Genomic DNA, 15,066 nt, shown 5'->3' with positions numbered 1-15,066 from the left:
CAACCCCTTGTATCCTACTTTTCTTCTTCGGAAAAGAAAAACATTTTTCCGAGTTTCCGTAAAGAAAACTTTGAAATTACCATCATTTTCCTATTTTTTGTTAAAGATTTTCAATTTATAAAAAATATTTATATTCCGAAAAAGTAAGAGAATAATTGTAGAAAAAAATTAACCTGTTTAATTAATCTTGTTAATCAAAAATATATTTACGAAAAGAATTTTTAATAAAAGAATTAAGAAATAATATTTTCAATTTTGAATTTCCCTCTCTTTTCGCGCCTTTTCGTATTCACGAATTCCGATTGGTCCGCAATATGACAAGAGAAAAATCGTCTGCTATTTGTTTATTTTATTTTAAAAACCTGTTAAAAACTAAAAAATTATGGAAAAACTATAGAAAATCATTTTTGTAATTAAGAATTAAATTCGTTAAACAAAATTTTGAAAAAAATTGTTGTATTGTAAATAAAAAGGAATAGGGAAAAATGTCAAAAAGCTTTTATATTGCGAGCGGATTTAAAGAGGATTGTAACAAATTGTTATCGATGTTTAATGAAACAAATAGTATTCGATTTGAAAAATTTTGCGAAGTATGGAAGGACATGAAGTTTGCCATGATTTATGCGTAAGTTCCAATAATTAATATTATTTAAATATAATAAAGAAAATTTGTTTCTTTTCCGGTAACATAACCTCAAAAAGTAAAAAAAATCGAAAATATTTGTCAATTTTATTTTACAGAGATTTCGCACTCGATAATTAATTTTAAAAAATTAGCAAAAAATTTGTATTAATCATGAAAAGAATTAAATACTTAGGAAGATTTTTACAAAATTTTTTTTAAATAATTGAATTCTGATTTTGAAGAAAATTAAATTCTGAATTTGATTATTTTCAAAGATAATTGAAATTCTGTCAAGAATTTTATTATAATTTTTAAAAATAATTGAAATTGTGCCAAGAATTTTATTAAAATTTTTGAAAATTAAAATTGTGGTATGAAGTTTATTAAAATTTTGGAAAATAATTGAAATTGTGCCAAGACTTTGATTAAAACATTTGAAAATAATTGAATTTAGAAAAAGAATTTTATTATTTATAAAGATTATTGAAATTTTGAAAGGAATTTAAAAAAAATTTTGAACATAATTGAATTTCGTAGAAGAATTTTATAAAAACATTGTTTTAAATAATTAATTTTTTTGAAATATAATAAATATTATGAATATTTTATTTTAAATAATTGAATTATTTTGAATAACTTTATTTGTGAAAATAATTGAATTTTTCGAATTTATTAATTTAAAATAGTATTAAATATAATTGAAATTCTTCGATGAGTTTCATTATTTATGAAAATAATTGAATTCTTCCTTAGAATTTTATTAAAAATAATTAATAAAAAACGAATAATAATATTCTTAAAAATACAAATTTTAAAAAATGTATAATTACCAAATTTATAATGTTTCGTATTTTTTCTTTTCTCGATTCACAAAAGCGGAAGACAAACATATTCGGAACTCTTGGAATATTGCGAGGAAGTGTTGCACATTGCTAAGGAATTTGCCCTACCGCCGAGAAATTTTAAAGAGAGAATTGGCGGTCTCTATTTATTATATGGACTCTATTATAAAATGCCAATTAAAAATGCCTCATTAATACGAGTTACACAAGAGCAATGGTCGAATTTCATGGAATTACATGAACAATTAAAGGCCGGAGAGCATCTCGATGCAAATTTTATACTCTCAACAATGATCCACGACGAAGTGTTTGCTCACACAATTTTCGATATTGAGGTATTGATTTTACTTTAATAATTGGAGAGAAAAAAAACAAGAAAAAGATGAATTTTTTATATTAAAAAATTTTTTTTTTCATTTTAATAACAATTGTGATAAAATGATTATTAAATATATAAGTGATCGTATATTTAATAATTTATTTTTGTCTCCAGAAGAAGGTGTCGTTGTTTAATGAAGTGTTTGGGAAATGTTATTTTTCAATTATTTTTAATAAAATTTTAATCGAATTTCTCTAAAAATGTAATTTTTAAAAATTTTATTAAAATTCGTTGAATATCTCATTAAGAATTCAATTATCTTTATAAATAGCAAAATTTTTCGGCAAAAATTCAATTATTTTCAAAAATTTAAATAAAATTCTTTGCAAAATTTCAATTATTTTCACAAGTTTTTCGTAATTCAATGATTTTTAAAATTTACTATTTTTATAAAATTTATCAAAAATTTTAATTATTGAAAAAAATATTTGATACAATTCTACGAAAACATTCAATTATTTTCATAAATAATAAAATTTATCGCATGATTTCAATTATTTTTAATACAATTTTACAATAATTGCTCAAAAAATGTAATTGAACTTAAAAATTTAATTTTAATTCTTAAAAAAATTAATTATTCAAAAAAATATTTTTTTTTTATTTTTTTGGAAGAATTTAATTATTTTTAAAAAGATTAGAATTTTTCACAGAAATTCAATTATTTTGATAAACAACAAAATTCTCCCCATAAAATCAATTATTTTAAGGAATTTGAATAAAATTCTTTTCCAAAATTCAATTATTTTCATAAGTATTAAAATTCATCAGAAGAATTCAAATCTTTTGAAAATTCATAAAATACTTTGCGGAAATTAAATTATTTTCAAAATTTTTTTAAAATTCTATTCAAGAATTCAATTATTTTTATAAATAGATAGCGAAATTCTTGTCAAGAATTAAATTCTCGTCAAAAATGGTAATAAACTTCTTGTCAAAATTTGAAATTATTTAAACAAAATTTAATAAAATTCTTCGTATGAATTAAATTATTATTTAAATTCTTCTCAGGAATTCAAGTATTTTGAAAAATTTTAATAAAATTCTTCAAAGACTTTTCAATTATTTTAGAAAAATTGTTATAAAATTTTTTAATATAATAAATTTCAGTAAGATTTTAATTAAATTCCTTTAAAGAAATTATTGAATAAATTATTTATTTACATTTTATTTGTATTTAAATAATTGAATTCTCGTAGAATTTTCCAATAAAAATTGATTTTTATTTCATAAAAATGAATTTCAGTTAAAATTTTAGATAATAATTGAATATTAAAAGCAATAAAGCGTGAATTTTTAAAAATAATTGAATTTTGAAATTAATTCTTTTGAAAAAGTTTAATTGTATTTTTTAAATATTATTTTAAGTTTTTATTTTCTAGAATTTATTTAATTGAAAAATTGACGAATAATTAAAATTTTGTAAAATTGAATATTGTAAAGAAATGTATTTGAAAATTGTCAAAGAACTTTTTCGAAAATTTAAAAAAATAATCGTAGAATTTTAGTTAAAAATTCTTGTAAATAATAATTGAATTGTAAATGATTTTATCACTCGATCTTTAATTATTATAAAAAATAGAATTTCTAGTTTTAAGTAAAATGTTCTCTTATTTTACTTTCACTGCTTCGAGCCTTGTAATAATTAAAAATGTTCCTAACTTTTCATTTTTAATTTAAAAATAATTTTTCTTCTTTTCCACAGTGGGGCCTAGAAAAATTCTATCGCGAGAAACAAACGCCAGCGAGTAAATTAAGTATAATGCCATCTCTCCTCGAATTAACCGAGCAGGGAAGTTGTTTAATGGAATTGGAGAATCTCTCCAAAGAATATCGACAAGCAACATCATCAATTATTGGCGCCAGTTCAAATCTCAAATTATTCGATGAGAATTTCATTGATGATATTCTACTCGACATTCGAAAATTGGAGTCAAATAATTATAATGAGCGTGCAATTGAAAATTCAAGTGAAGCAAATAATTTACGAATCGAACAACGTCGTCGACGCGATGTCGATAAACAAAAAGATGGAAAAGTCCGTTCAAGAATTGGCGATGGTTTCGATATGGATACATCCGATGAGGATGATATCAATCATCATCATCGTCATCATGACGACGACGATGATTATTATGATGAGGATGATGAAGAAGTATTTGAACCACTCGAAAATTATGATCCAAATCTTGCGGAAACTTTTGACGACGACATGGAAATTGATTCGAAAACAAGGAGTGTGAAATTTGTTGAGGTCACACTTCCCGCGGCGAATGTGAAATTTGAGCATGGCGAGGAATCATCGGATTGAAAATTGAAAAAAAGAGAATAAAAGACGAAAAAAAAAATTTTTCATGTACGTATTTTTTTTTTTTGAGAAAATATTTTATTTTACTGTCAAAAAAAAAGGTTCTTTACTGTCAAGAACAAGCTTTTTCACTTTCAAAAAAGCTTTTTTTACTGTTCAAAAGCTTTTTTACTGTCCAAAAAAGTTTTTTTACAGTCGAAAAAAGCTTTTTTTTACTTAAAAAAAATTGACAATTGAGTTCTTTTTTTTAAACTCAATTGTAAAAATAAGTTTTCTATATTTCAACATAAAGAAAATGTGCAACGGTTCTTAAAAATATTTTTTAGAATTAACAAAATTTTGTAAAACTTGAAATACTTGAAAAATTTTGAAAAAATAAAATATAAATTTTGATATTTGCGAATATTTATCACAAATTTTAACTTTAAATTTAAAAATACTTCAAATTAGAAAATCAAAAGTAAAATCAAATGTCTCTTAATTTGAATTTTCAATATAATAAATTCTCTATTTATTTTTTTCTCGATTAGAAAAAATTACTTTTTGGACAAAAAAAGAAGAGAAAGAAACAAATTTCTCCCATTTTTTCTATAAATAAGAATAACTGAAAAATTGAGTTCTTTTCGCGACAATAGTAAAAAAATTGAGTTTTTTTCGCGACAATTGCAAAAAAAATTGAATTCTTTTCGCGATAATAAAAAAAAAAATCCAGTTCTTTTCGCGAAAATGGAAAAAAAAATTGTTGCACAATATTCTTAGTTTGAATAAAGAGAAAAAAAACTGCTTCCCGTCACATTAATATTCCTAATCTTCTGAATTCTTTTTTCTTAAAATATTAATATAATAATATTCCATTTGCAGGCATAATTCGAAAGAATTCACAAAAACGAATGCATAACTTTTGGAAGACGAGACTTTTTTTGTTCTCCTTCGAACTTTTTTTTTGTTCTTTTTTTTTTTGATGGATTATTTTAATATACTTTCAATTGATTATTGTCATCAAATCCAGCGCTGTGACCTGCATTTCTAACGATAAAACTCGTACCATCGTAATGCATTCGTCGTTCACCTCGACGTACAAAAAGATGCGACGTTTGTCCAAGTGAAGCTGTACAATGTAAAAATGGAGTCGTCAACGATGCGGTTCCATTGCTCGGCGATGTTCGCAATTGATATTTATTGCTGTTCCTCGCAATTCTGAAAAAATTACATTTCTTTCAATTTTCTTCTTTTATTTATTTATTTCTTATTCTAATGATAACTAATTTAATTTATCATTTGATTGATGGAATTTTTATGTTCTCAAAAGATGTTTATTTATGGACAATTTTAATTTATTACTATTTTAATTCCACTTGATTTAATTAATCATTATTTTAATTCAGCTACTTAAATTAAATTTGAATTAAATTAAATTCATATTAAAATTTATCAACAAATTAACTATTAGTCAAATAAAAGTAATTGATTTAATTAGAACTTAATTTTTTTATTTATCATAAAAGAACATTTTTATAGAAAATCAAAGATTTTTCTGTAATTTTTCTACGTAAATATAAATAAATATTTATTAAAAATATTTTGGTTTTATATACTTATTTACTACTTTTTTCACGTTATGCTACTATTTGAATACTTCTCTTAGATTTCAGCCACTATTTATTTCTATTTCTGTTTTTTTTTAGAATTTACTTTAAATTCTCTAATACTAGAAATAAAAAAACTATTCTCAAAAATTATAATAAAATTCTTTAAAACGATTCAATTATTTTCAAAAAATATTCGAAATTCAATTATTTTCAATATTTACTATTTTCATAAAATTTTGCAAAACGATTCAATTATTTAAAAAAAAAATTGATAAACTTCATCCAAAATTCAATTATTTTCATAAATAATAAAACTCATCGAAGAATTTCAATTATTTTTAATACAATTTTAAATTAATGAATTCGAGAAATTCAATTATTTTCACAAATAAAGTTTTCCACAAGAATTCAATTATTTAAAATAAAATTTTCATAATATTTATTACATTTCGAAAAAATAAATTATTTAAAACAATGTTTATGAAGAATTCAATTTTTTTCAAAAATAGCCAAATTTTTCACAGAAATTCAATTTTTTTAAAAAAATTTAATGAAATTTTTTGCAAAAATTCAATTTATTAGAAGTAGAATAAGAAAGAAGTAAATATTTTTGATGAAAATTAGGAAAAAGTCAGGAAAACAAAAAATATGGAATTGAATTTTTGTCAGTTTTGTGAAGTGTCTAAAACGAGTTTTTTTTGGTCGTCAAGTTTAATATTTCGATAGCTACTTTTTTACTACTTTTTTCATTTTGAAAGCTCCTTTTTTAAAATTGATTTTTGAGTGCGAAGTCTGAATTAAAATAAAATAAATAGAATACCTAAAAATTATATAAAAATAGAAAAACTCACCACTTTAAATTTAGAAAGGAAATTAACGAAGGGAAAAAATATTTTTTTCGTAAATACCTCACGAGGCCATCCGGTGTTTGTGAGATTCGTACATTGTTGATGATCCAATTTTCGACACCCTCGTCAGTGAGCCAATATTGTGCCGACGATAGTGCCGCTGCTGCTTCTTGCACACACGCTGGACCGTGTCGCGATTCCGAGTAAAAAACACTCAACGAAATGTCCTTAAAAAAAAAAGTATTTAATTCAAAACTATTTTTTTCAATATTTACCATTTAGTTATAAAAAGTAAATTAAAAAAAATAAATAAAAATTGAATCAAAATATTGAAAAATTAATTAATTTTTCACTATTTTGATTCAATTCTTATTTATTTTAATTTAATTAAATATTGAATCAAATTAATAAAAAATAAAATATTTATGAAAAATAAATAGTTTAAAATTACATTAAATTAATTTTCTTCTTACCTGACTCATATCGGAGAAGGAATCGGTCGTGGTTCTTGTCCCTGCGGTATCGACGAGATAAACGAGGGCACATTGTTCGGACGTAAAACTTACGCCCTTGTACCACATTTTCGCGTATCTGAAAAAAAGGAAATGAATTTTTCATTATTTAAAATATGAAAAATAAAAAAATTTTTTAATTTTATATTTGTTTTTTTTTATTTTTCTGACTTGTTATTTCCATGAGTGTCGTGAGCTAAAATTTCAACGCGCGATCCATATTGATAAATTCTTCCGTTTGGATGTAAAAGAGCCGCCGCTGCACCGGTTCCACTCAATGCCAAGACAATATTATTCTGTATTTTCGAAAAGAAAATCCGATTTTTTAAAGCTAATAATTCATTTAATTTTTATTTATAATAATATCCCGCAGTCCATTTGGATCTAAAACTTTAATTGATCAAAATATTTCAGGGTTGCCACGCTTTTCCTCATTTAAAATTTCCTGACTTTTCCAGATTTTCCAGGTTAAAAAACGTAATTTTTCCAGGTTTTTAAAACTACATTTATATTTTACAAAATTTAATTTTTAATTTAATTTTTAATTTTATTCTTAATTTTACCAAACTCCCTGATTTCCAGACAAAAGGACTTTTTCCTGTTCAATTACATTTATGCACGAATTTCTTTAATTGTAAAATTACTCAAAAACATCAATAACTTCGTTTTTAAATGAATATTTAATCATTATTATTTTTTTACGGAAATTAAAATTTTCAAAAATTTTAAATTCAATTACATATAAGAATATTATTATAAAACAAGAAGATATCGATCGCTTTCTTTATGCTTTATAATAATTAAAACTTGATACTATCATTATTTTATATTATAAAAATATTGTTACTGTAATTTCTTCAAAATTATTTTCATTTCAATTCAATTCTTCATTTTTAGAATTTTAAACTAAAATTCTTTTTTAAAACAATTTTTTTAAAATAATTTTTGAAAAAGTTCTTTGAGAATTTTTAAATCCAATTGTTTACAATTCAATTTTACCTAAACTTTCGATTATTCTGGAGATTCTTTAATTAAATAAATTAGAAATTAAAAACTTTAAATAATTCAAAAAAAATTCAATTAAACTTTTTGAGAAAAATTAATTCTAAATTTCCTTAAAAATCTTGTCAAGAATTTAATTATTTTTATAGACAATAAAATTATTCACAGGAATTCAATTATTCTCAAAAAAATTTAAATAAAATTCTTCGAAATAATTCAATTATTTTTAAAATTCACAAAATTCTCCGCAAGAATTTTCAATTATTTTCAAAAATGATAAAATTCTTCGTAAATATATTCAATTATTTTCAATATTAATTTTTACGTAATTTTGATTATTCTAAAATTCTTCAATAAAATATATATTAGAAAATAAAAACTTTAAAAATTAAAGAAAAATTCAATTAAACTTTTTTAAAAAATAAATTCTACAGAATTGTTAATTAAAAGTATGAAAACTTCAAATTTTCTAAAAGATTTTAATTTAAAACATTTTCGAAATTCAATTATTTCTAAAAATTTACGCTCTAATGCTTTTAAAATTCAATTATAATCTAAAATTTTAACTGAAATTCATTTTTAAATCAATATTTACTAGAAAAATCCACGAGAATTCAATTATTTAAATACAAAAATAAATATTTTATTAAATAATTGACTGTTTCTTAAAATTGAATTTTTATAAAGACTTTTATCAATAAATTTTTAAATAATTGAATTCTCTTTACAAATTTTATTAAAATTTTTGAGAATAAGTTTATTTTTCGTAAATTTGATTCAAATTTTATTAAAAATAATTGAATTTCGAAAAGAAAAAAAAAAAGAGAAAAGAGTTTTTGAAACTTTTTTTTATAAAAGTTTTTGAAAATAATTGTAATTTTGCCAAGAATTTTATTAAAGTTATTAAAATTTTTTAGAATAATTGAAATTTTTCAAAGAATTTAAATAAAATGTTGGAAAATAATTGAATTGTGAAGAAGTTTATAACTTTAATAGGTAATTGAAATTTTGACAAGAATTTTATTATAATTTTTAAAAATAATTGAAATTGTACTAAGAATTCTATTGAAATTTTTGAGAAATGAAATTTTGACATGAATTTTATTAAAATTTTTTAAAATAAATGAAATTTTGCCAGGTATTTTATTAAAACTTTTAAAAATAATTGAATTTCAAAGAAGAATTTTATTATTTATAAAGATAATTGAAATTTTTAGAATTTTATTAAAATTTTTTAAAATAACTGAAATTTGCCAAGATTTTAAACAAAATTTTTGCAAATAATCCTGAGACGAATTTTATTATTTATGAAAATAATTGAATGTTTCTTAAAATTGAATTTTTTTAAAGACTTTTATCAACAAATTTTTAAATAATTGAATTCTCTTGACAAATTTTATTAAAATTTTTAAGAATAAGTTTATTTTTCGAAAATTTGATTCTAATTTTATTAAAAATAATTGAATTTTTTGAAACTTTTTTTTATAAGAGTTTTTGAAAATAATTGAAATTTTGCCAAGAATTTTATTAAAGTTTTTAAAAATATTTGAATTTCGAAGAAAAATTTATAAAGATTATTGAAATTTTGACGAGAATTTTTGTAAATTGTTGAACACAATTAAATTTCTGCGAAGAATTATATTACTTTTAAAAATAATTGAATTCTTATTGAGACGAATTTTATTAAAATGTCTTTTTAAATAATTGAATTTCTTTGATGAATTTTAATAAAATTTTTAAGAGTAATTTCATTTTTCGAGGAATTTCATTAAAATTCTATTAAAAATAATTAAAAGTCTGAGATGAGTTTCATTATTTATGAAAAAAATGAAATGTTTGCGTAGAATTAAAAATTTTTTTTTAAATAATTGAATTCTTTTGAAAAATTTTATTAAAGTTGTAGATTTATTAAAAATCATTGAATTGAGGAAAGTTTTTGAAAATAATTGGAGTTTTGCCATGAATTTTATTAAAAATGGTTGGAAATAATTGAATTTCTAAGAAGAATTTTACTACTTTTGAAAATAATTGAATTTCTGCAATAATTTGTAATTGCTTCAAAATTCAATTTCTTTTAGTGTTTTTAATTAAAATTCTTTTATAATTCCATTATTTTTAATAATCAATTAAAAATATATATTAAAAAATTTAACTAATTTCAGAAGAATTGCAATAATTAAAATTTCTCAAAAATTTACGTTCTATAAGACGATTTCTAGTTAAATTCATTGAAAATTGAAATTTTACAACATTTCAAATTAAAATCTTTTGAAATTCATCTGTACTTATGAAAATTGTAAACGCTACTTTTTTAAAATTAGATTTAATTAATTTTTTAAATATTTATGTAAAATTAGATTTCAAGAATAAACTTTAGAAAATAACAATTTTCCAGGATTTCGATCAAAATTCCCTGACTTTTCCAAGTTTTTTCAAGGTTTATCAAATTCCCTAACATTTCCAGGTTTTCAGGTTGCGTGGCAACCCTGTATTTGAAAAATCGGCTATTATTCATGTTTTACTTAATAAAAATTCGTTATTTTTAATATAATTTTCTTAAACTTTAATTAATCGAAAATTTTTGAAAATTCGGCTACTATTCATTTTTTACTTTTAAAAAAGTTCGTTATTAAGACGCGATCTACTGCGCAGCTTTGCCTTCTACGCTTGCGCAAAAGATCTCTAGACATGCGCAGAACGTTCTTAACTTTTTTTTTCCATTCGCAATCAACTCTATTGTTAATTATTAACTGTTTATTATTTTAATTAACAATTAATAAATCTAACTAAATTAAAATGAATAACTTTAACTTTAAGTGGAAAATTTTGTTCTTTAATGTAACGAAGAAGAAGAAGAAGAAGAAGGCGAAATACCTTGAAATTAATGACACGAACGGCGCGATCAATTGTCATATCGACGCGAATTCGATTGTGCAATCGAAGGGAAATTGTCCCGTGGGGAGTGGCAATTGCGCCCCCCGCAATCGGCTCATTATCATGATCCCGCCAATTTTCCGTGTAAATGCAAGCCGCCGGCGATTCATCTGCGGCATAATACGTTGACGGAATTGATTTTGAGTTTCTTGGCTGTCGCCAATTTAGCGCCGTTGAGGAATAAACATTGTTTCCTGTTGTTCCAACCCCACCACCGCCACCACCCCCTCCCCACTGATCCGAGGGTGGGGTCTCGTAATATTTCGAAAATTCGCTGTATCTCTGGAAAAAGTAAAATCAAAAACAATTTCTTTTAATTTTTTGTTAATAATAATCGAGTCTCTTAATAATTATTATAAAAATGTTATTACAATTTAAAAAAAAAATGAAATTTTTCCAGAAATTTTATTAAAATTGTATTGAAAATAATTAAATTCCTGCCATGAATTTTGCTATTTATAAAAAATAATTGAACTTTTCCCGCAGCATTTTATTATTTTCCAAAAAAATAATTGAATTCCTGCCAAGAAATTTATTATTTTCTAAAAAATTAATTGAATTCTTGCCATGAAATTTATTCAAATTTTTTTTTGAAAATAATTAACAATCATAATGAATTAATAAATTAATTAATAATTGAATTTTTCTTTAATTTTTAAATCTGAATAATAAAAATTGAAACATAAAAATCCATTTAAAATAAATTAATAAATTGAAATAAATAAAAATAAGTGAAAATAAGTGAAAATAAATAAAAAAAAAAAGATACAAAAAGTAAATCTTTTTTCAGGCCAAAAAAAAAAGGCGATTGTCACCCCAAAAAAAAAGAGGACACAATGACAAAAAAAAATTATAGAGTCGGAAATAATTTAAAAACGTGTTTAGAATATTGTTTCGCTCCTTTATCTCTCTAACGATACCTTGAACCACTTTTAAAATTATATACAATATTTTACATTCAAAAGTAAAACGTTAGAAAGAGACAAAGAAGCAAACTGCGATTATAACTCAATTACTCCAATGTTTTCCCTATATTATTATTATTAGCATTATTACGTAGAATATAATAAAAATTACATAAATAAACAAAAACAAAAGAATTAAATGAAAAATAAATATTAAGTATTAATTAAAAAATGAAAAAAGAAAATTACCTGAAAATGAGACTCGTCATGATAACTGTGAGCGGTATAAAGTGATCTGGGACGCAATGGTGGCGCGGATTGATGATTTTGATTCGTAATTGCAGGCGCTGAACTCGGCATTGGAATCGGTGGATATTGTCCAATTTTTTGCACGTTCTTGAGAATTTCCGTGGAACTCGTCATTGTTTTCACCTGGCGAATAAAAAGAAATTAATCATTTTTTTTTTTTTTTGCTATAAAAATTCTTTTAATTATAAATTCTTCTAAATATTTTTTCTCTATTTTCTATTTTTTCAAATTCTTATTTTATTTTCCTTTTTTCTATTTTCCTGTTTTTCGAATTTTTATTTTTTTCTATTTTTTATCTTTTATTGTTTTCAATTTTTCGTCTTATTTTCTTATTTTTTCTTTATTTCTTTCTCTGATTAGAATTAATAGGAATATTTTTTTTTCTATTCTGCACTTTTCTAATTTTTATTTTATTCCATTTTCTATTTTCTTCTACTTTCTATTTTTTACTATTTTCTACTTTTTGAACATTTGTTTTCTATTCTTTACTCTTTTTTAATCAGAATAGTTCTTATAGTTTTTCTTCAAAATTATAGTTCCATTCTTTAATTTAACTAATTTTTATTTTTTTCTATTTTCTGTTTTCTATTATTTTCTATTTTTTCTACTTTTTATTGTTTTCTATTCTTTATTCTTTTCTAATTATAATTTTTCTTAAAAATTTTTGTTCCATTTTTAATTTTACTAATTTTTATTTTTTTCTATTTTTAATTTTTTTTTTACTATTTTCTATTTTTTCTCAATAATTTAAATTTTTTTCTATTCTTTATTCTTTTCTAATTGCAATTTACCTTAAAAATTTTTGTTCCATTTTTCATTTTACTACTTTTTTTCTATTTTCTATTTCTAACTATTTTCTATTTCCTTTTATTTTCAATTTTTCGTCCTATTTTGTTATTTTTCTATTCTTTATTTTTTTCTCTAATTAGAATTAATAGAAATATTTTTTTTTATTCTACACTTTTCTAATATTTATTTTATTATATGTTTTTATTTTCTTCTATTCTCTATGTTTTAATATTTTCTGTTTTTTCTACTTTTTAATGTTTTCCATTCTTTATTCTATTCCAATTATAATTTTTCTTAAAAATTTTTGTTCCATTTTTAATTTTACTATTTTTTTTACTTTTTTCTATTTTCTATTTTTCTCAATTAAATTTTTTTCTGTTCGTTATTTTTTTTTTAATTATAATTTTTCTTTAAAATTTTTGTTCTTTTCTATTTTCTTTTTTTTTTTACTATTTTTTGTTTTTCCTCATTACATTTTTTTTCTATTCTTCATTCTTTTCTAATTATAATTTTTTCAAAAATTTCTGTTTCATTTTTAATTTTACTAATTTTTTTTCTATTTTCTAATTTTATTTTTTTCCTGTTCTTTATTTTTTCTTAATTACAATTTTTCTAAACATAATTTTCTATTCATTTTTATTTTTTATTTATTTCCTTCTATTTTCATATTTAAAATTTCCATTTTATTCCTATTTAATTTTTTCGAAAATTATTTCAATGGAATTTCCTGATTTTTTGAATATTTATCCATTTATTTCGTAATTTTAATAAATTTCGTTAATTTATTTCTTTTATTTTAATATTTTAATTAATTAATTTTAATTAAGACTTTAAAAAAAAATGTTTTACAAGAAAAAAAAAATTTTTTCCAACCTAAAAATTATAATTAAAATTTAAAATTATAAAAATTGAAAAGAATGAACAAAAAATGTTTGAAAAATATTTTCAAAAAGAAAAAATTGAAGAATCATAAAATATTTGCAAATTTTAGAAAAAAAAGTAATAAAAGCAAAAAAAATTACCTTGACGTCGCCGGCGGAATTTCTCGACTTCTTGCGACGCGTTTTACGATTGCGTGAGGCCGCGTTTCGCGTTCCTCCTTCGCTATGAAAATCCACGATTGATGAATTTTTTCCTCCCGGATTAGTGAAAAAATCTCTCAATTCCCTTGTATCGCCACCTTCCTGACAAACGATTTCACTTTTGCTGGCCAGTTTTGTTGTTTTTTTTTCACGTTATTTCGTTTCACACACGAAAAAAAATGGAAAACAAAAAAAAGGAGGGAAAAGAGGAAGAAACTAATTAAACTGAAAATAAATCTCAAATCATTAAATTCACTTCACTTAATTAACTATTTATTTACTTTTTTATCCTAGGAGATCAAAAAAAAATTTTTTCTCTTCTTTTCTTCTTTTTGAGTTAAAAAAAACTGCGGAAAAAACAAAAAAACAACGATTCCCTCCGTTGCCTTGACGACAGTTCATTGTTTTTTGAAAATTATACTATTCATTTCTTTTGTTTCAAAAAATGTTCTATTCATTTTTAAGCTAATAATTATTAATTGATAATTAATTAATTATTTGTTATTAATGATTATTATTTATTTTTTGATTTATTATTTATTTATTATTTACTACCAATTTATTTATTCTTTATATATTATTAATTATTTATTTTTTAGTAATTTATTTACTAATTAAATAAATTATTCGTTATTAATTATTTATTATTAATTAATTATTCATTGATTATTTATAAATTATTTATTATTTATTCATTATTCAGCCAATTATTTATTATAACCTATTATTCAAATAGAATAATTTTAAGAATGAATAAAAAATAATTATTAAAATTTTTTAGCAATAAATAACAAAAAATAAGTATTTTTTATTTTTAATAGTAAATAATAATAAATTAGAATTTTAATTCATTTTTATTAATTATTTATTTGTAGAATGAATAATTATTAATAGTCAACTTAATTAATTAATAACAAAATGTTAATAAAATTAACAACAAAT

General features: G+C 21.4%; 2 protein-coding genes across 3 annotated transcripts in view; one reads left to right on the top strand and one right to left on the bottom strand.

The window, feature by feature from the left end:
* The first annotated feature begins 342 nt into the window (after positions 1-342).
* On the top strand, positions 343-5,157 carry LOC122503940 (snRNA-activating protein complex subunit 1). The gene is made up of 4 exons (XM_043614719.1): positions 343-625; positions 1,502-1,802; positions 3,552-4,202; positions 5,016-5,157. The coding sequence occupies exons 1-3, from the start codon at positions 486-488 to the stop codon at positions 4,155-4,157; spliced, it is 1,047 nt and encodes a 348-aa protein (XP_043470654.1). The 5' UTR covers positions 343-485; the 3' UTR covers positions 4,158-4,202; positions 5,016-5,157.
* LOC122503939 overlaps positions 5,104-15,066 on the bottom strand; it is a 16,872-nt gene continuing 6,909 nt past the window's right edge. Inside the window, exons 2-8 of one of the 2 annotated variants that reach the window (XM_043614717.1) lie at positions 14,065-14,226; positions 12,194-12,376; positions 10,980-11,321; positions 7,275-7,399; positions 7,065-7,182; positions 6,652-6,818; positions 5,104-5,351 (exon numbers count right to left, since the gene is read on the bottom strand). In XM_043614717.1, the coding sequence (XP_043470652.1) occupies positions 5,126-5,351; positions 6,652-6,818; positions 7,065-7,182; positions 7,275-7,399; positions 10,980-11,321; positions 12,194-12,367 (1,152 nt within the window). In that variant the 5' untranslated portion in view covers positions 12,368-12,376; positions 14,065-14,226 and the 3' untranslated portion in view covers positions 5,104-5,125. The remainder of the gene's footprint in view (positions 5,352-6,651; positions 6,819-7,064; positions 7,183-7,274; positions 7,400-10,979; positions 11,322-12,193; positions 12,377-14,064; positions 14,227-15,066) is intronic. The other variant, XM_043614718.1, reaches the window with a different exon arrangement.

The sequence above is a fragment of the Leptopilina heterotoma genome, unplaced genomic scaffold (genome assembly GCF_015476425.1).
Source record: "Leptopilina heterotoma isolate Lh14 unplaced genomic scaffold, ASM1547642v1 Lhet_275, whole genome shotgun sequence".
NCBI classification, from domain to species: Eukaryota; Metazoa; Arthropoda; class Insecta; order Hymenoptera; family Figitidae; genus Leptopilina; species Leptopilina heterotoma.
Note: the sequence above shows the minus strand (reverse complement) of the source record. Positions and strands in the feature narration are given on the sequence as shown.